The 23146-nt window shown below is 33.8% G+C and overlaps 1 protein-coding gene across 1 annotated transcript in view; it reads right to left on the reverse strand.

Annotated features, from left to right (window-relative positions):
- Positions 1 to 23146, reverse strand: part of MDGA2 (MAM domain containing glycosylphosphatidylinositol anchor 2) — an 831762-nt gene that overhangs the window by 273576 nt on the left and 535040 nt on the right. Inside the window, exons 4-5 of the mRNA XM_054449174.2 lie at positions 17858 to 18054; positions 5689 to 5821 (exon numbers count right to left, since the gene is read on the reverse strand). Coding sequence (XP_054305149.2) covers positions 5689 to 5821; positions 17858 to 18054 — 330 coding nt within the window. The remainder of the gene's footprint in view (positions 1 to 5688; positions 5822 to 17857; positions 18055 to 23146) is intronic.

The following is a 23146-nucleotide window of genomic DNA, read 5'->3' on the forward strand; positions in this document are numbered from 1 at the left end:
GGGACACTAGAGGAAGGGACAGTAGAGCTTTCTCTCTTTCCCTCCATGAATGCACAGAGGAAAGGTTATATGAAAGACACAGCAAGAAAGCAGCCATCTTCAAGCCAAGAAGAGAGCCTTCACCAGAAGCCAACCCTGATGGCACCTTGATCTTAAACTTGTGGCCTCTAGACCTATGAGAATATAAATTTCTACTGTTTCAGTCACTCAGTTTGTGGTGCTCTGCTACAGCAGCCCAAGCTGACTAACATAGGACATCATCATACGTATACCATCTATTTTCACAAACCTAAATAGTCCTTAAAAACTGTTATTGATGGTTAACTAGCATATCTAGATTCTAATACATGATTCTCTTGATTTTCTAGATGCTATGAAGATCATCTAAACGCAAGAGGCTAGAGAAATTCATATGGCTAAGGAAAATGGCTGATGTTAGTATCAAGGTGCAGGTTACAGCAAAATCTTTACTGCTACTTCCTCTTGCACTTACACTGGCTGTCTATGACCATAGGTGTAGCATATCACAAGAGAAATTGTTTTTGTATTTTGTTTCATGCCCACAGCTATCAAAATTTATATAACTAAAATATTTTCTTTTTCATAAGGCTTAAGTAAGTTAGTTAAATTCCTCTAAACATGAAGAGAACTATCATGAATAGATAACAGTATACAAAAGGTTTTATACTGAAATTCACAACAATTGCTGGACATTTATAACTTTCCTAAGAGCTACATAAAATAATAAAAAGAGATAATAGTTGCCTAACATAGGAAACAAAGACGTTTCTTGACCTCTATCTTCTTCCATGAAAATTTATTGAGACAAAAAGAAAAAAAACAGAGTAGAAGAGAAAGGAAAAAAAATTGAAAAATAAATGAGAGAGGGAGGGAGGAGACAGATATATATTTTCCCTCTATTTCTATAGCCAGTAATACTTTTATGGCTTGGTTCCTTGAATTAAATCCCATTTAAAGATGATATCTTAATTAGATAATGTTTATAAACGTTAAGGTAGAGCAGACTAAATCAAGGGACTTACATAATTAGGCCAAATGAGCCACACCTATCCCTTTTTTATACACTTCATCATAACCTCTCAAGCAGGTAAAAAATGTTTTTCATGCTAATATAGGTAACCTACTTAATTCTTATTTGCCTTTGAAGTTGTGAGACATCAAGTCATAAGTGCTTGAAATTCATTAAAATAAATAAAATTTGTTTTATCATAATTTCTATGTGTCCTAGTGTTGGTAACACACATAATATGAGAAATCTAAAATAATTTATACTCAGTTATCCTAATTATGATAATTTCAAAATACACCTATGTTACCATCTAAACTTATCAATTTTAACAGGCTTATTTTAATAAACTATGAGAAATACAGCTACATTAAGAATTTACCAATCAAGGGAGTATATATTCATGGCAATTTGAATTTATGCTCCCAGGTTAAATATATATATAAATTTTAAAAATAATTTACCAATCAAGAGGTGAGTCCCCTTTTCATCCAAATACGAGTAGAGAAACAACAAAAACAACTTCTAGACCCTCCTAAACACTGTGTCAATTGGTCAGGGTGCATGACAATAATTAAATAAATAAGTCACTTTATCTTTTATAAAATTCTATGAACTGTCTTGATAAATTTTAAGACAGATTAGGTGTGATACATAATGACACTTCCGTGGCAGGAGACATTTTCATAGCATGCCAAACAAGAATTTGGAGTCAACAAATTAATTAACACTTTCTCTGGCTGATATACAATTATGAGTTCCACCACAATGCTATTTCACAGTAGGAAAGTTAAGAAACCACATCATTGGAATTCTACAGATGACATTGACTTTATCATGACACCTAGACACTGTCTTTCAAAGCAGTTCTAGAAAATTAATTTCTATTCACAAAATGGAATGGGCTCATGGAAACAGTAGGATAACAAGGACTACATATTATTATCATCCAAAGTAATTATTTAAACTTGTTTAAAGTGTATACATTGCCAGGCCATCTGCCAGAAAGTCTAATTCAGCAGGTATGGGATGGGATGGAGCCAGAACACTCCATGGTGTAACTGTTCTGCAGTAAGAACTTTTTAGAAATTTTTACTTCTAGTATACATTGTTTCCATCTTTACATCCTGTATCATTTGGGCATTGTGCAAATCAGGTCCATAGACTGACTGCAATTAAAAAGTTGATGTGATTGTGGAGATGTTCCAGTGGCATTTTGTCTCTACCAAAAGTACATTGATTAGCCAATTATTTGACATTCATTGAAGGAATAATTTCTAAAGTAAAGTAAGACTTTTATAAACATATTGGTTTACAAAGAAGATTAACCAAACATACTACAATATTTATAATTTTCTTCTCTCAATAAGGTACACATTTTCCTTGACATTTTGCAAACCAACAGTTTAAAATACAGTAATTTTACGTACATCACTTAGAGATTCAAAACAGTAAGAATCACTAGGAGCAATCGACTTTCACATTGATTATAGCAATGGTAACTTATGTTCCTCTTCCACTATTAAAAGAGCAATGAAATATCTTGCATGCCATTATTTGTAGTTTACAGACTTATTTGCATGAGGATGATCTAAGCTTAATTTTTACCCTGTGTACTTTGAAAGCTACCTCATTTATTTCACCTATTTGGAATTCACAAACCCTTCCAACTATGAGCACCACCAGACGGAAAAATTTCTGAAGTGAACCCAGTTTGAATGTGTAAAGTATGAGGCATATGACATGTCTGATTACAGTTACTGAAGAGTTGAATAGGTACTAGGTTATATTTTTAAACTCAGTTACTTACCATAATTCTAATACTCATTTTGCAGTGAACATCAATCAAAAATTTTGTGAGATAATTTATAAAGGTGAATAATAGGTTTTTATGTTTGCCCAGTCTAGATACATATTAGCTGAAAAATAAAAAATGCAACATAAAGCTGAAATGTTAAATAAAATATCTCTAGTTACAGCACTCCTGTGCCCTCCATAGAACAGGTATTCAAAGACTGTTTTCTAAGCCAAATTTTTTTTTTTAATAATCACAGAAATAAAGTCATCCAGTTACTTTAAAAGATCTCAGGAATTCTACCACTTTTCCTGGTAATCTTCCCCTTTTGGCTTTAAGGTATGAAGTCCTTATTTATTCCTAACAAAACACTCTGGCTGAGATTTAAGTTCATTTTCTCCATCTCTATGACAACTAAGAAGAGCTGTCAGTCTCCTATTTAGAATAACTCTTCAAACATTGGAGTCAATCTAGTCCCCATTCCTTATGAGCTGTGGGACCTTGGAAAATGATAAAAATCACATCTACAACACAAAAATATTAAATATAATTTTATTGGTTATCTTTGTCTTTAAAGAACTTTTGCATATGTCAATTCAGTTCATTCTCAAAACAATCCAGTGAGGATGCTTTAATTGCTGCAGGACAGTTCATTATGTGTCAGATGATAGAAAAAGACGTGACAAGAAAAATCTACCTGTTTATGTTCCTATAGTTATAAAAATAAACTGAGATAAAAAACACTAAAGATTTTAAAAATGAATAAGGCACTGCTAAAGTGCAAGGTGGTAACTTAAGTAATAATATATACTAGTGGTTTTTTCTTCCTCATTCCATAGTAATGCTTTTATTCATCCCATAGGCCATACTTCCGTTTTATTTTTAATTTTCTCTGTATCTATATATTTCAAAAAAATATTAAAGAAGCTAAGAAAAACAAAATTAGTTATAAGGCACAATACATTTCATGCCACGAAGGGTAACATAATTATAACCAGTTCTTATATGTTAACCTGTTTATTCTTGTTTCTCAATATCCAATTTCCCCTTTTTTAAGTCAGATGAGATTAACTTTTATGAATGCTAAGTCCACTAAGATTTTATATTTCTATTTTTTTCTGCAACATAATTTCCATCACCTTTTTTTTTTTTTTTTTTTTTTTTTTTTGAGACAGTCTCTCACTGTCGCCCAGGCTGGAGTGCAGTGGCGCTATCTCAGCTCACTGCAACCTCCGCCTCCTGAGTTCACGCCATTTTCCTTCCTCAGCCTCCCGAGCAGCTGGGACTACAGACTCCTGCCACCACGCCCGGCTAATGTTTTGTATTTTGAGACGAGGTTTCACTGTGTTAGCCAGGATGGTCTCAATCTCCTGACCTCGTGATCCGCCCGCCTCGGCCTCCCAAAGTGCTGGGATTACAGGCGTGAGCCACCGCGCCTGGCCTCCATCAACTATTTCTTATGATTATTGATAAAGTTTCATTTTCTCTCATTGTTCGTGTCCTTTAATGACTTTTAACTATACGAAATAGAGCATTCTCTAGTTTAAGACAATTTAAATCTTCGCCAAAATCAGTGTTCCTATCATTGCTGAACCATAGGAGGGTCCCAATAAGTTTCTGATGAATAGAAAAATAAATGTATAAAACAATGAACATTTCGAAATCTTGGCAACTCGATGGAACATATGTTGATGAACCAATGCCAGAGTTGACTTTTTAAAATATATTGTACAATAAAGTCCTAGGTTTAATCTTTTTACCAACTGAGTTGGTTGGATTTGCTGACCAGCTCTTTGTTGGAAGAACTAATAAAGTGTGTTCCACATGCTTTATACGTATCTACTCATTAATTCTTTCTACAACTTCATGAGTTTATGAGGAAATCAGGCAAAGAATAGTGAGATGACTTGCTCAACAAGGTGCAAAAGCTAGTAAGTGGCACAAGCAGAGTCTAGACCCAGACACAAAAAAAGCCCACACTTTTAGAGATTTTTGTTAATGGGAAAAGGGTCTTTAAAAGTCTTTAGTTTAGTATAGTTACTTAAAAGTAAAAATTTATATACCTAATGTAAATGACGAGTTAATGGGTGCAGCACACCAACATGGCACATGTATACATATGTAACAAACCTGCACGTTGTGCACATGTACCCTAGAACTTAAAGTATAATAAAAAAAAATGAAAGTAAAAATTTATATTGACATGAAAAATTGGAGTTTCTCAAAACCAGTTCAAATTTTAATTTATTATGGTGATTCTTTATGCACATTCATACAAAATATGTTTTTCTCATATACCTTCTCTTTGCTCTTTCATTTATCAATTTCTTCTAAATATGTTTACCATTATTCTGGGGTCTATATTATTGAAACAAAGGCTAACTTAAGTTTCAATCCTATTAATGTTTTAACATTTTCTACAAAAATACTGTTCTAAAAACATTTTTCTGAAATTACCTACTAGTTTTCTTGACTTGACCCAAAGTAAAAGAAAGGTTCTTTTACTTTGAAAGCACAAAACTCATTTAGCAACTTCAATCACAAATTTTCATATGAAGAATCTAGTAGTTGTCAAGAATATTTTTGAACAAGATATATGCTCGTTAGTGACATTTTAGAATGCAATACTTTAAAGAGCTATAATTTTGTACGTTATACATGCAAACATATTACATGGAGTATATTACAATGACATTTTACTGTGTCCATGTATGAAGCTTTTCAGATATCCCAGGATTTTCTGGGAATAAAGGTGCTTATTCCTATATACACCATAGAAATCATTTGGTCTTTAAAAAAGTTAAAGAGAGTTTTTAAACATTAGTTGTAGATAAGATACATGTAACATACAGAGATAATTCCATACCTGTTTTATTGGACAGTCTAAACGACACCATCTTATCAGGAATATTACATACATTCCTCACTGAAGCAATGCAGCTATAATTAGCATAGTCCTGAGGTCGAAGATTCTTTAGTTTTAAGATCTTTGTTTCACCCTAAAAACGTAAAAAAAAAAAAAAAAAAAAAAGTCATTAGAAAAAGCCAGCACAACCAGAATGAATGAAACATCACATTACATTGTATTAAATCACATTATTATCAGAATATGACAGACTATCTTTAAGGGAAATGCCCTATCTTTAAAATAAGTTATAAATGAACTAACTTTAAAATAACACTGCATTTTAAAATAATACTGTAATATTAAGTATGCCTGGAGATAAAAACTAACAGACTACAATGAAAATTCTTAACATTTTCTTTGCAAACTAGCTTCCTCAGGGGAAAAGTCTATTTCTAGTGGTTGTTATGCAAATTATTATGCAAAGATCAGAACAGTATACTTAATAATGGCGTACATTCAACAAACACTGCAATCTATTCAGACATCGACGTGAGAAGACAAAAGAAAAGAATCTGAAGAAGAGCCAACAAATGAAACACAGTTGTTAGAACAAAGTTAATTAAGTAAATCTAATGATAGATAATTAAATTTATAGACATAAATATTTTGTATATGGAGCAATGACAGGTGACAGATCTAAAACTGAAGGAAAGAAGCATTCATGAGTGTTTCTCTCTTATTATTGTTCTTGTTATTTCATGTTCAAGAGTTTAAGGGCTAACTCTCCAGGTAAATCTGCACAACTGTAGATAGATGCAAATCAAGCAAGTGGCCAGAAGTATCTAACAAACTCTTGATGAACCAAGAAAGACTTTGTAAAAACATTGGATTGAAATTGTTGAAAGGAAAAAAAAGAACAAGCAACAAAACTTAGTCTCCTGCCCAACTCAAATTAGGTCCCCTGGGCTTTCTTTGCCTTCTAAAGTCATTAATGCATCATCTCAAAATAGTTCTTCTTGTAAATAACTTACTTATTTTGATGGCAAAACAGTGTCTCGATGATTTTATAGTATTAGGGATACTATAAAAATTCAAAATGTTTATTTTTTCCAGATAACGTGTGTATGGAACAACGTGTTTCATCACTTTACCTGAGTAACATTTGTTGAGTTCTAAAACTTGCAATACTTTCATATGTTATTGAGGAGGACTGGAATACTTAGTGACTTACTACATAAAAACACTGCTGTTCATTTGCAAGAAAGCTTACCCAGACATAGGCACACAGTTTTGCAAATGTGTCAAATGAATCTCTATTCTAGTGTGCATGGAATTGTGGCCATAAGTATTTTCATTCACTGTCCAAATTCAGTCTTAAATCAGTCACCCCTTTAGCATTTTCCTCAGTGGTACAAAAAAAAATCTACCTTTCAATTTTTGTTTAGAAGAAACACTGAATTTTTAACTTATAAGAAAATATAAATGTATCCGATACAAATATACACAGAAATCTATATGTTTCTAGAGTTTATATATAAAACTATTCTCTTGTGTTACAGAAATCCCCTACATGATATAAAATGCCTAGAAAGTGTGCTTAGCTAGAAAGAACAGTTGAAAGAAAATGATATGCTAGAATTAGTCAACTCAGATAATTTTTAAATAAAGTGATACATCTTACCTCTCCTACCTTTGTCACACTTATTGCTCAAATTTCTTTGCTTTTCTTTCTCCTCTGAATACGACTAGTGTTATTCCTTGGAATTCTACTTGTTCCATAGTTAACCTCACTTTATAACATTTCATTAGGTGGCATTATCCTTGCTGATGAATTTCTACTACAAGCTCTATTTTCTTGCCCCACTCCCAAGTCTAAGCCCCATTTCCAGAATTCTCCCTTAAGTTTCAGATACACATAACAAATGTTTGTCAATATGTCCATTCTGATGCTTCAGACACATCTGAACTCAACATATCCTAAATTTAACTTCAAATATATTCCTTTAAACCTACTCCTCCTTCGGTAATAATGGGAATTTACACCCAATTATAACTTCTTATTCATAGATTCAGTATCTCTCTCTCTCAGCTAGATCCTTTTATTGATCTTTACTCATGTTCAATCCCAATTATTCTTTGTATCTGTTTTTAATCATAATGCTCTAAACCCTACAATCAACTAAAAAACTCATGATTGTACTTAGTATAGCTTAAGAATGCAAGCAAGCCACAATGATTTACACTTTAACCGATATTTTTTTCAGCTTTATTGAAGTATAATGGACAAAATAATTGTATACATTTAAGGTATACAACTGTGTTTTGATATACATTGTAAAATAATCATCACAGTTGAGCTAATTAACATATACATAACCTCACATAATTATTTTTATTCACTTGTTAAATATATAAAATCTAATTATGCCATCTCCTTGCCAGACTTCTCCCCTTGCCAGTAAGTACCCAGAGAGTAGAGATTATGTCTGTCTTGTTCTCAGCATTATATTCTGGGCACGTGACACAGGGCTTAGCAGAGAGGAGACAATTTTTAAGTTAATACTTTTTCAGTTAATAGTACTGTAACTACCCAAGGTTTGCTTTATATATATTTATTTCCCCAGAATTTACTATTTGCTTGGCACTGGTATAAACTCAATATAATTAAATAAGTAAAATATAATCAGAGCTTAAATACACTTAGAGAAAAATTCCCTTACATTATTACACATAATCAATAGATATTTGTGCACATTGTAAAAAAGAAAGTGGGTCTGTTACTCTAGTAACGATTTATCTAGATTACGCTTTTAGGTGATAATGATTCTCAAATATAAACAAATAATGAACATTGTCATTTAGATGTATATTTAATAATAAAGTCTCTTTACTCACAGAGTTAATTATACTCTGTCAATACTTTTTGTTTCTGTTTCCACTGACAAATTCTTTTTCAATTTGCATTTTCTGAAGAATACTTTTCCAACATTCCACTGAAATAGTACCTAGTAATTTCATTAATGATGATGATCTCTTGTTAAAATTTAATAAACCTTTCTTTTGTATGCTTCCATACTTCTCTGCTTATTTCTAACACTTTAGATTACCTTTACTACTGTGAGAGCCCCTCATATATAGGCAATTAATTACAGATATAATAATTTAGTCATTTCTTGGTTGTTTTACCATTGAACATTCTAGTTACTGAAGTCTGCAACCTTTTACTAATATATTCCTAGTGAAATCTGATCCATTATCATGGTTCCAATGAGCAATTATGTATAGATAACTGACAAATCTCTAGACAAAAAGAAAAAAAGCAAACTTACTAATAATCACCAATAGTATTATAATTAATAAATTCTAGATTATCCTAATTTTTCTTGTCCTTGGAGTTGCAATGTTTGCTAGCATACATTATAGGACATACTTAAATTTTGATCTATCCCACTCAACATTTTCCCCAAGGAGAAATGTAATCTCTTATCCTTTTGGATCTCTTAAGATAATCTATCTTGCATTTCTAATTCTCTTTTCTTTTTTTTCAGGGGGTGGGCGGGGTCAAGGTTTAAGGTCTAGAAAACCTTAAATTGTTCCCCTTCACTGAAACGTCATTTCAAAAACCCTTAGTTTGTCATTTCAGACTCTATGCAGTCTAAGCAAAACACTTTTTCCTTATTCCTCACACAAACTCTTCCTTCTCATCAAATTAGTTATGTCACTATCTTGAGGTATCTTTTATGATTTCCTAATGCTCCCCATTCCTTGCTATGAGTCATTTTTTGTTCCTATCTGAACTGATGTGTACTTCAAAAATATATTGTGACTGGAGTGCAGCGCAACAAAGAGCATAAAATGAGATAAGATTTCAAAGCTTGGAAAAGGTCATATTAGATAGGCTATGATCGCAGATTTGTATTTATTCTAAAGTTATTTATTCTGTGTTTAATGCTACTAATCTCCTCTTTCTAATTTTTTTCACCAAGGCTTGCTTTCTCCTCTTGGAAAATACCTTAAACTTGATTTCCACCAACCCTAATTCTCCATTTCACCAAACAACTCTACTCTCCAGTCTTTTTGAATGTTATCTGACACTGACAGCCATTATTTCAAGAAAGTGTTTTCTTTTTTTTGAGACATAGTTTAGCTCTGTCACCCAGGCTGGACTGCAGTGGCGCGACCTCGGCTCGCTGAAACTCTGCCTCCAGGTTCAAGCAATTCTCATGCTTCAGCCTCCCAAGTAGCTGGGATTATAGGCGCATGCCATCACACTGGGATAATTTTTATATTTTTAGTAGAGATGGGATTTCACCATATTGACCAGGCTGGTCTGGAACTCCCGGCCTCAAGTGATCTGCCTGCCTTGGCCTCCCAAAGTGCTAGGATTACAGGCATGAGCCACTGCAGCAGCCTCATTATGAAGAGATTTCAACCTAAAAGCTCTTACTTCTGATCCATCCTCTAAAAGTGTATTCTTCCTATATGTATTCTCCTTTACTTTTTGAGTTAATGCTTTTTGTCTATTTATATCAATCACATTTGTATATATATTTATATGTTTTTATCATTCACATTATGTCTATGTATTGATCCTGCCTTTCCATTTAATGAGATCACTTCAAATTCTCTTCCTTACCATTTGGGCAGTGTTTTGCATGTTGTCAACTCAGAAAAGATTGCTGACTAGAAAGGAATAGAGCCAGCTCATAATATTGCACACAGTAAGTTTTTAGTAAGCTTCCTGAACCATGTTGACTCTAATGGTAGTAATAGGAATTTTAAAAATCTTCACATTAGGGTAGCCTGCAAGATAGATTTATGAAGCTGCATTTGGGGCCACCCATAGGAGAGCTGAACAGTCAATTATGGAAAAGAGAGTGTAAAAGAAAGGTAAGCCCCAAGGGAAACATATACAATAATCAAGTACAGAGAATCAACATCAATGCAGCTCTGGCTATTAAAATGCAGAGGTGGCTTTTGTAAAGGATGCATTCTTAAAATATTTTATATACCTGAATTTTTGTGGTCAGGGACACTGCTGGTATTTATGTTATCTAAAGGTAAAAAATATGAATTTGGTGGTAATATTGATATTACAAAAGAGAATTTGTGCTACTGTTTGAGATGATTTCTATTCTTTAAAGACCTACAAGTGTGGCCCTATAAATACAATGGTATGTACATCCATATCCTAGTTAATTCTTATTCAGAACACAGCAACAAAATGGGCATATGAGAAGGTGCTATAGTTTGGATGTTTGTCCCTAATCTTCATGTTGAAATTTAATCCCAATGTTGGAGGTAGGGCCTAATGAAAGGTATCTTGGTCATGCGGGCAGACCCCTCATGAATGGAGTAATATCCTGAGGGGGGCTGTGAGTGAGTTCTAACTCTATTAGTTTCCTTGAGAGCTGGTTGTTAAAAAGAAATCTGATACCTCCCCCTCTCTCATCATGTGATCTCTGCAAATACCAGCTCCCCTTTGTCTTTTGCCGTGAATGAAAGCAGCATGAAGCCCTCACCAGACGCAGATGCCACATCATGCTTCCTGTACAGTCTGCAAAACTGAGAACCAGATAAATCTCTTTTCTTTATACATTACCTAATCTCAGGTGTTCCTTTATGGCAACACAAAACACAGAACACAATAACAAAATGGACTGTAAGGAATAGACAAAAAAGAAAGAAAAGCCTCTAGATCCATGATTTCCCAATGGTTCAGCTATCATGGGATTGGAGAGTTGTTCTGGGTGAGCTAAAATGATTTCCTGCAGTCAGAAAACAAGATACCAAGATATGTGAACCTAGAGGGCCCAGGTAACACGGTCTCTAAGTTAATATGTAAGATTAATGTATATACCATGCCAATGGGAGAGTGGGTAATACAGATGAAGTCTGTTAATGGAATATTTTTTAAAATAACAGAATTATGAAAAATTTTGAGCCTTACCTTCTTAATTCATGACAGTCAGCATATAATAAAAATATTTTAAAACAATACAGCAGAATGTATAAGAAAGCAGAGAATATATGCACACACAGATTAATGTTATCAAATGGCATATATGTATACCTGTGATAATGAGTATAATTTAGGCTTTACTATTTATAACTACTTTAACATTAATTTTATTTTGTTGATCATTTGAATTTGATACTTTGGGTGTTGGGAGGCTTTTTGCAAGTGAATTTTCATGATTTGTAAAAAGGAATTTTGAGTTGATTATTGTCTAATTGTATAATTAGTCTAATTAGACTAATTATAACTAATTAGGTAATTGATGTAAATATGTTCAGTCTTGTAGTTAGATGGTATAATTACAATACACAAGTGATGTCATGAACATCTTTACAAAAGTTCTAGACAAATGGAAAGTGAATTTTCAATTTGTAAGATTTAAGCAATTGTTTAACATTTCTTAAACAATTACAAAATTATCTGCAATACATATATTTAACTTTTGACATTATTTTTTAACAAAAGAAATAAAAGGAAGACATACAATGTATATTAGTTAGTGGCCCTTACCAATGCTGACATTGCTCTAATGAAGCAGCCTCAAGCAGTATTTCCATATTACTTATAAAATAAACTAGAACTTTAAAAAAATTATATTCATTCATTTTGATACTTAGATATCAGTAAAAACTAAAGTCTGTCAATTTAGATTCATTTTATGAAGCTCTAATGACTAATTTATTACAAACTTATAAATAGAAAATGATATATGCTAGCCTATGTCTTTTAGTAGTAAGTGAGTGGAAGGACAAAAAGCATAATTATTCCTCTTAGAAATACTGCATTATGTGCCTATGAATTCATATCAGCTTTAGGAATACAGACCAATTTTTTTCTGGAAACATTGTCTATAAAAAGGTATAAACAATATTTTTGTCACTCAACAGAATTCAGGAATAAATATTCAATTCAAATTGCTATAGTTATTAACATATTATGAATGGGTATACAAAACAGATATATCTCATCTTAGAAATTCTATTTTATTAAAAACAAGACATTATTATTAAATAACATTATTATTGAAAACATATCTTCAAAAGAAGTTTCATTTTCTAACATTAAAACTTAAGTAGACATACGATCTATTATCTGAACCCTTCCACCATATATTCCCAGTATGCCTTCCCAGCTTCACAGCTCCCTGTTCTCCACACATACTAATTATTGTTCTAACTAATCAGAGATACAGATACTGTTTGGAGACATTGTCTTTCTTCTGCATTACTTGCACGTGCTAATGTCTCCACCTTGAATGCTCCCTCCATAGCAGTGTTGTGTACCTCTATTTTGACAATGATTTTTATTTTATATCATAATTATTGATCACCTTAAGTTTTCCTTTATAGATCAACAAACATTAGAGGAGGAGCCTTGCCTAGTGACCTCTGTGTCTCTGGGAAATGTATGCCCATATCTTGAATATACTAGATCTTATTTTAACTGAATCTTATTTACGTCATGAAGCCACAAAGGCCAATGACTATCAACCTAAGGAGATAAATTTAAAAATTAAAATATTATTGAAGTGCTCCAATACAAACAATAGTAACATAAAAGTTTTTTTCATTATAGAGTACACGTGGCAGTATGGGAAACAGTAGTTCAAGAAATCAATAACATCTAAGAAGTATATATGTATATGTTTATATAAAGTTATATATACATATATACATACAAACATTATATATATATATATATATATGGAGAGAGAGAGGCATGAAAACACTAGCACAATAAGCAAAAGATAAAGTAAACAGGGAAAGAGTAACCCAATATGGAAGTATAAAAAGGAAGGAATGAGACATCGTATCAGCTTTTCAGGGACCGCTTCTCTGAGATGATGAGTCCTCAGTGTTAAGAAGGCCTCTGCCGTATTATCTAACTAAAGAATACCTAGAAATAAATTTAACCAAGGAGGGGAAAGATTGATACAATGCAAACCATCAAACATCGATGAGAAAAATCGAAGAGGATACAATTAAATTGGAAGATATCACAAGTTAATGGATTGGAAGAATTAACATTGTTAAAATGTCTGTACTATCCAAAGTGATCCACAGATTCAATCCAATCTTGTTAAAATACCAGTGAAATTCTTCACAGATATAGGAAAACACAATGCAAAAATTGTATGAAACCACAAAAGATCCCAAACAGCCAAAGCGATTTTGAGCAAAAACAACAAAGCTGGCATCATACTATCTGACTTCAAAATATTCTGCAATACTATAGTAATCAAAACAGCATAGTACTGACATAAAAATAGACATATAGACCAATGGAATGGAATAGACAGCACATAACCAAATCAACACACTTACAGCCAATGAGTTTTCAACACAAGTGCTAAAATCTCACGTTAGGGAACGGACAATGTGTCTTCAGTAGATAGTGCTGGGAAGCTTGAATATTCACATGCAGAAAAGTAAAGCTAGACTTCTATCTCTCCTCATATACAAACATCAACTCAAAATGAATTCAAGACTTAAATGTAAGACCTGAGATAACACAACTACTAGAAGAAAACATAGGGGAAATGCTTCATGACATTGGTCTGGGGACAGGCAACTGAAACAGAAATAGAGAAATAGAATTATATTGAACTAAAAAGTTTGGGCATAGGAATGGAAACAATCAACACAGTGAAGAAACGACTTACAGAATGGGAGAAAATATTTGCAAACTATGCATTTGATAAGAGGTTAATATCTAGAAAATTCACAGAACTCAACTCGATAGCAAAAAAAAAAATCTCATTTTAAAATGGGCAAAAGATGTAAATAGACATTACTCAAAAGAATACATACAAATGACCAACAGCTATGTGAAAAAATGCTCAACATCACTAATTATTAGGGACATGCAAAACAAAACCACAGTGAGCTATCACCTCCCTCCCATTAGAGTGGCTATTATCAAAAGGAAAAAAAATAACAAATTCTGGTGTGCATGCAGAGAAAGAGGAACACTTATACACTGTTGGCGGCAATGCAAATTAGTACAGCCATTATGGAAAACAGTATAACGGTTCCTCAAAAAATTAAAAATAGAGCTATAATATGATCCAGCAATCCTACTGTTGGATAGATCCAAAAGAAATTAAGACAGTATGTCAAGGAGATACCTGCACCTCCATATTTATCACAGGACTATTCACAATAGACAAAATATGGAATAAACCTAAGTGTCCATCAACAGATGAATGGATGAAGAAAATGTGGAATATGTACATAATGGAATACTATTCAGCTATGAAATAATGAATGCAGCTATAAAATGATGAATGTTTATTTTACCTAATATAATGTCCTCCAGATCCATCCACATTGCTGCAAATGATGGGTCTGTCCCAGAGCCAGCAACATGAATGGATCTGGAGGACATTATGTTAAGTAAAATAATTAAGGTACCAGCAAGACAAATACTATATTATCTACTCATGTGTGGAATCTAAAGAAGTTGACCTCATAGAATTAGGGAGCACAATAATCGTTAGCAGTGGTTAGAGAGAGGGAGAATAGAGAGAGATTGGTTAATAGGTGCAAAGTTACACTTTGGAGGAATAAATTCTAGTGTTCTATTGCAGAATAAGTTGACTATTTAACAATATTGTATTGTATGTTTCAATACAGCTAGAAGAGAATGTTTTGAATGTTCTCACCATGAAGAAATGATAAATGTATCAGGTAATGGATATGCTAAATACCCTGATTTGATTATGATACAATGTGTAGACATGTATCAAAACATCACATCATACCAGATAAATATGGACAATTACAATGTATCAATTTTTTTAAAAGTTTGATTGTGCTTGTTTAATAAATTTAAAATAAATTCCTAAATACTTTGATAGTATGAAAGATTTTTCCAAAATCTGGCCAAGGCCCATGTGTTCATTTCCAAGTGATTAGACCCATTTGCAGGTTAGAAATAGCCATATAGCCGGGCACGGTGGCTCACACCTGTAATCCCAGCACATTGGGAGGCCAAGGCAGGTGGATTGCTTGAGGTCAGGAGCTTGAGATCAGCCTGGCCAACATGGTGAAACCCCACCTCTACTAAAAATACAAAAATTAGCCCAGTGTGGTGGCAGGTGCCTGTAATCCCAGCTACTCAGGAGGCTGAGGCATGAGAAACGCTTAAACCCTGAGGCGGAAGTTGCAGTGAGCAGAGATCATGTCACTGCACTCCAGCCCAGGTGACAGAGCAAGGCTCCATCTCAAAAACAAACAAACAAACAAACGGAAGGAAATAGCCATATAGAGAAAAGATGTTTAGAATTTCCTCATTATCTATAAATGCTATGTTTTACAAGATTCTAGAGGAAAACATGTTTTCTAAATCTTAATAATGTCTGTATTTTAAAAATAAATTGACAATAGAAAAATAAAATATGTAATAGATGATCATTTATCTGGATAATATTTTAAACTAAAAGAATCATTTTAGTCATAATTGAAGAATGCATTAAAGTATTGCGGAATGTATGGGGGAAAATTCAGTCCTGCCTCCTGGCAGGGAACACTTAGTGTCATAGTGGCCTAAATCAAGAGACAATCAGATTAGAACAGGCTTCATTTAGGTACTATGTTACGGTGAACTGACTAGTAATACATGTGCAATGCTCAGTTTCAGAGATTTATACTTTGGCAAGTTAAAACTGTTCTATACCTTTTAAAAAATAAAGAATACATATTTTTATTTACAATCTATTTGCAAAACAGGAATATATATGATGTGTGCAGATGTTACCATATAATCACTGCATTATTCCACAGTTAATGTCTAAATGTTGGTAATTATATTAATCTGAAGGAGCTCAGGCCTTAGTTTACCATATAAGGAAATATATTCAATGGTGAAAAATGGGATGCCGGGATATTTACAAAGTCAAAATAACCTTATGTTATTAGAGTTTAGATATGAAAGCTGTATTAATCTTTAAAACTGTGAAGTAAAATATTTATAATAATTAAAGATTAGTTACACATTTCCCTAGTTAGGGATATATAGATATCTGAAATGTATGTACGATGTGTCAAATTCCTGCCTATCTTGTGATCTATGTAATTTCTTTTTTTTTGTCTTTTTGATGGAGTCTCGCTCTTTTGCCAGGCTGGAATGCAATGGCGCAATCTCAGCTCACTGCAACCTCTGCCTCCCGGGTTCAGGTGATTTTTCCTGCCTCAGCCTCCTGAGTAGCTGGGATTACAGGCATGTGCCACCATGCCCAGGTAATTTTTGTATTTTCAGTAGAGATGGGGTTTCACCATGTTGGCCAGGATCATCTCAATCTCTTGACCTCATCTCAGCCTCAGCCTCCCAAAATGCTGAGATTACAGGCATGAGCCACCACGCCCAGCCAATTTGTATAATTTTAAAAATTATTTTTCACTGTCACAATACTTTTGAACATTTGTCCAAATATTTTTTTATTTAAAACTTTTTCATTGTTAATTTAGGTTTATGCTTCTTTCATCAAAAAACCTTTATAATAACAGCATGCAAATATTCGCACAAATTTCAATATCTTCCTCAAGACTTATTAATTCCTTACTCTTTGTGTATTACACAAGAATGTTTCATATTACATTCACTCTATGTAAAATTAATTCAACTTTTATTAAATACATTTTTAATGACTCATTAAATATTTTTATTTTTAGCATACTTAAAGCTCTATTTCTAAACCAAGTCAAAAACAAACACGACTAAAGGAAATTAAAGACATATCTTTCCTAAAACTAAAGCCAAATAAATTTCAAACAGGTTTCATTTTTTTAATAGTTATTCACCATTTGCAAATGGGGAAATCAAAATCTCTCCTTTTGAGAAATACTTTCCACAAAACCCAAATCAGCTAGCAAAATGTATAACTATGTACATTATAGTGAAACATAGGAAAACTTATAGATTAAAAAAAAGTTAGGACATAGTAAGCTAAAAAAAGTTTTCAAAAGTTAACATTTTAAATTTAACTAACCACATAAAAATAAGTTGTCCTTTATATTTAAGTTCTCTAATCTTTAAGTCAAGCACACATTGGTTTTTGAAAGGCCAGAATAGAGAAACTACCTTTTCAAATAGCTATGAATTCATGCTGCCTGAATTAGGAAAGTATCCTAGCAGAGTAGGGTGGAAATACTGTACCTTAATTCATACCTGGGTAAAGAATGGTTCATAAATCTCAACTCCTTTATCAGATCCTTGCAGCAAGACCTCCTGGCCACGTCTCCAGCTATACCGAACAGGAGGATTGGAATTGGCAACACACCGGAGGAACACTGTTCTCTCATAGTAAAATTGTTCTTTAGCTTCACCTATACTTTGATGAACAGTTACTACTGGATCATCCAAATCTAGAGGAAATAAAAACAACCAAATGGCAATGTTATGAGACAGATGACTTTTAAAGTATTGTGCTTATATAACCCACCAAAAATGCATATTCCTCATTGATTGTATTACTTACCACTAGGTACTTTTTTTTCACTCAGCTTATTGAATTCATTTACAAAGACGTTTCCAATGATAAGAAGTAAAGTATATTAGTATCTCTATTTGTTGATAGAGTAAAATTAATCTTGTATATTTCCAACTCTTTGTCAATAGCCACATAAAACAGAGTTCCATGAGAGAGATAAAAATTTAAAACACTCAAATTCAAGAGCTTAGCCAAAACAATGAATCTCAGTGACAAAAAAAATTAATATCAAGCTGCTTGACTTACTCTTTCTCTTTTTTCTTTTTTTAAAACAGGGTCTTGTTCTGTCAACCAGGCTGAAGTCCAGTGGCGCAATCAGAGCTTACTGCAGCCTCAACCTCCTGAACCCAATCCATCCCCCTACCTCAGTCTCCTGAGTAGCTGAGACTACAGGCATGTGCTACCATGCCCGGCTAATTTTTTTTTTTTTCTTTGTACAGACAGGGACTGGCTATGTTGTCCAGGCTGGTCTTAAACTCCTGGCTTCAAGCGCTCCTCCCACCTCAGTCTCCAAAGTGCTAGATTACAGGCGTGAACTACTATACTAGACTTCTTTGTCTTAATATACTTCTTTTTCCAATTATTTATAACTGATATATTAAAAATAATTTAAAAATTATCTTTATAAATTATTAGAATATGTATAGTACCAAAATATGATCTTGCACAGGACCAAATGTTATCTCAAATTTTATATTCCAGATTATATTTGTTATTTGAAGAGTGCTAAAAGGCATTATTAAAAGGCACTCCTGTTTCTATTACTGGATATTGGAACTAATTATGTGTCATTTTGCATGTATCCTAAAGAAAGACTGTACAGTAGAGGCTCAGCATTTTCTGAAAAAGGTCAATTTATAAATACCTTGGGCTTTGTGGTTCAAATGATTGTTTCAACTACCCATCTCTACCATTGCAGTGTGAAAGCAGCCAAACACAATAGGTAAATTAATAACGAATGTTGCTGAGTTCCAATAAAACTTTATTTATAAATACAGACACTCCTCAACCAGCTTTGGCTAATGGGCCATAATTTGCCAACCCCTGATATGGCATATTCCAGGTTCTTTTCTTAAGCGAAAAATAAATTTTAAAAGTGTACTTGCCTTAAAGCAGCAAGCTTTTAGTTCCATGTGCTAGTATAAACTTAGTACACACTTTAAGTATGATGCAAAACCTGCTGTGTTCATTACCACCTTCACCCAGTTTACCCCTTTTAATTATAACCAAGAAAGGTTACTTAACTTTGGGGTCTTCAATTTCCTTGTCAGCAGATTGGAATGATAACGATACCATATTATTTAGGCTGTTGAAGGATTAAATGAGATAGTCCATAAAGCCCTGGACACATAGTATTAAGTTGGTGCAAAAGTAATTTCAGTTTTTGACATTACTTTTAATGAATGCTTAATAAAAGTTAGCTATTACTATTATTAATAATAATATTATTACTATCATTATTGGAGTCTCATTTAAACTCCTATTGATTCTATGCTGTTTTCTTGTTTTTATTTCACCAATTCATAATACATTCAACTCTTATTATAAATAGGTAAAATGCCACTTGCCCATTGTCCAGACTATCAAACGCTTCTACATGACAAAAACTTTAACAAAGGCCTGGAAATAACCTACAGTATTTATATGGACATAAGAATAGTGAAGTGTGTGAGCATATGCTACCCTGAATATTTAAAAGACATTGTTCCTTAGAAAAGATTCTCTCTGATGTGTTAACATAATAAAATGCCAACCAAAGTAGTGAAGTAATAGCTACCCTAGAGAATCAAAGTAAAGAACAGAATCCAAAATTTCCCCATTTTTTAAAAAGTTTTTTTCAAATGTGATTCGCTTGACAGCCCTACTTTGATTTCTAGTTTTGCAACATTCTGAGGGTTTTTTTTTTTCTTCCAACATCAGAATATTTTCACAGCTACCTCAAAGGCCTCTAATTTTAGTAGTGTAAATTTACAGAACAACTGCTGCTTTTTGGTAAAGCTTAAAGGAACTTTCCATTTAAATTCACTCTATTAGCTGTGCAGCGATATAAGCTGTCTGGTTTTATTAAGTTCGGATATTTAGGGATACCAGCATCATTATCATAAAATGTTTTGAGATTTTTAAAATCTATCAAATATTCATTAATTTGGTGATTAGCCTTTCATATACATCATATATATTGATTAATTGAATTTAGCCTTAGTGACTTGATAAAAGATACTCTGATTCAATTGTAAACAATTTATTTTTTTTCTTGTTCAAAACATAATCTCTTTAGTCACAGGCTTATTTTTAGAAGTTATGAGCTGTATATGTTGTAAAAATTCAATTCTGAATTCAGAAAGCTCAGGAACAAAACAGAATTTGATGGTAAACAGTGTAACAATGATGACTTCCAAACAGTTAATAGGTTTGTACTTTCCAACACCCATTTCTTGATGTATCCCCAGCTCTTTTCTTGTTAGGTGGTGGTGTCAACAGACTCAGTCAGGAATAAACCAAACCTGTTCTTCCCTGGTCTGGATGACTTTTGGGTCATTGGTTTTCAGGATTCGAATTTTGTGACAATGGCTTATAGTATTGGCTAGATTATCTGTTGAATTGACTCATGTTTAGAAATTTCTAAGTGTTTTTTGCATTTCAGATTTAAAAACAACATGCCAAAACAAGATTTCTTTAAGACAAGTGAAATGATAGCACAGCTAAAAATATACAATTTTAAGGGAGATTATATATGTTTGTGTGTGCCCACATGTATGCACGTGTAGATATACATACTTACATATATAATAATATATAATGCAAGTAATATATACACACATATCACTTAAATCTATTTTAATATATATTCTTTATATTACTAAATATATATTGAATATTTGTATTTGATTTAGGACAGGTTTCTGAGAAAACAGATTCAGAGATGTGTGTGCAGAAGTGGTTCTGGGAAGTATCTTACAGATCAACACGTGAGAGAGTGAAAGAAGTAGGACTGATCAAGCGGAGGGTTGAATTACAAAAGGTCTCTGTAGCTTTGCAGAACTCTCTGAGCTGGGATATCCCCTCAAAGCTGCCCTGCCCTGAGCCAAAGGGGCTAAGCCTTTATACACCCACCACCTCCCCTATCAACAGGTCATTCAATTTGTGCTACTCCTTGCTAGGAGACATAACCTTGAGAGGGCCTGCTCTGTTTGGCTTATTTCTAGAGATAGCAATTTTAGCTGATAGCAATCATCTGCTAATACTCTCAGCAGCGGGAGGAATGAGTGCTTCAGTTCTGGGGAAGGGATCTAACTGGTGCACCGCAGTATCCAGTCAGATCTACTTGCTAGGTGTGATAAATCTCCGGGAAAAGCTACTCCAAGACTCTGGTTAGTCTCTCTCTGGAAAAACTTTCAAAAGGAACTATAGTAGGACTATATCCATCATCTCCTTCTACTATTGCCATTCTAGATTCCTCTCACCCTGCGCTAGTACATTTTTTGGTATAGGTAGCTTACCTAGTTGCATTACTAGAATTTTGTCAGATTTGAGCCCTTGATCATAATATGTTCTCAAACCAAAGCTGATGTACTTGTCTGTTTATGACCAAAATTGGACAAGAGAATACTGAGAAATGACTCACTGCATTAACTGGGTATCAAACATATTGTTTCCTGCCTCACTATATAACAACAGTCCTACCAACAGCCTCATATAGGCTGGTCACTCCCACCAGGATAGTGACTCCTCTTATCTGCTGCTTCCTGACACAGAAGCCTAAAGTTACTGAGTTGACGCCACGGCTTAAAGATTAATGGGACTCTTGCTATGTCACTTAATGGAAGCTTTTTCCCTTTCTGGGAACTGGGATCTCTAAACTGGCAGAGCCCAGAGTTGCGGGAAGGAAAGCAATCCCCCAGTAGGTCACTGGATGTGATGGTAGTGAGGTCACTTCTTGGTTCTTGGACCTGTGTATTCTATAAGGAGAAAAAGCAGCATATAATAATGGTCATTGATTTAGAATTTAACTGCATCCTGGAGGGTAGCACCCACTCCTTACTGAATATTTTCTCTCTAAGACTCAATTGCCCTCTCTAAAAGGCCATTCTATCACTCTATTAAGTTGGCATTTTTAGTTGATATAGTACGTATGACCAGATAATCCATGGCAATGTGCCCACTCCGGAATCCTGATATCCAGGTCAATTTGGATCCTGTGTATGACATTTCTCAGAGTATCTCAGGAGTCCATTTTCCCTAGTCTATGATTATTCAAGTAAATGGATGTAGGTTTTTTGTAGAAAGAACTGAGAGAATAATTACCACATACATTTGCTATGGTGTTTTGGGGTTCTTTCTGGTGATTCAGTTGAAGTCTTCAGTCAACGAGCTCAAAATTTGAAAATTGCCTCAGGTACAGAAATTGGACAAGGATCGTGGCTTTTTATTAGGTAGCCATATGCACACTCTTATTCACCCGTTTTTAATTGTGTAGATTGCGCAACAGTTTGTTGGCTGTCCACTTATTTTCCCCTAGAGATGCTGTGTTCTGTTAACCATCTCCATAGCTCTCTGTGATTCTGGAGTCTTAGATACATTTGAACAAGCCATTCATTAAGATAAATGTGCCTGGCTGGGCACAGTGGATCACACCTGTAATCCCAGCACTTTGGGAGGCTGAGGTTGGGTGGATCATTTGAGGTCAGGGGTTCCAGACAAGCCTGGCCAACATGGTGAAACCCATCTCTACCAAAAATACAAAAATCAGCCGGGCATGGTTGCGGGCACCTGTAGTCCCAGCTAGTCGGGAAGCTGAGGGAGGAGAATTGCTTGAACCCGGGAGGTAGAGGTTGCAGTGAGCCAAGATCACACCACTGCACTCCAACCTGGGGGACAGAGTGAGCACTGTCTCAAAAACAAAAACAAAAAACAAAAAATAAATGTGCCTACTTTTCTTGTGACAACTAAGAACTACCTCCTAGCCT

Source organism: Pongo pygmaeus, chromosome 15 (assembly GCF_028885625.2).
Source record: "Pongo pygmaeus isolate AG05252 chromosome 15, NHGRI_mPonPyg2-v2.0_pri, whole genome shotgun sequence".
Taxonomy (NCBI): Eukaryota; Metazoa; Chordata; class Mammalia; order Primates; family Hominidae; genus Pongo; species Pongo pygmaeus.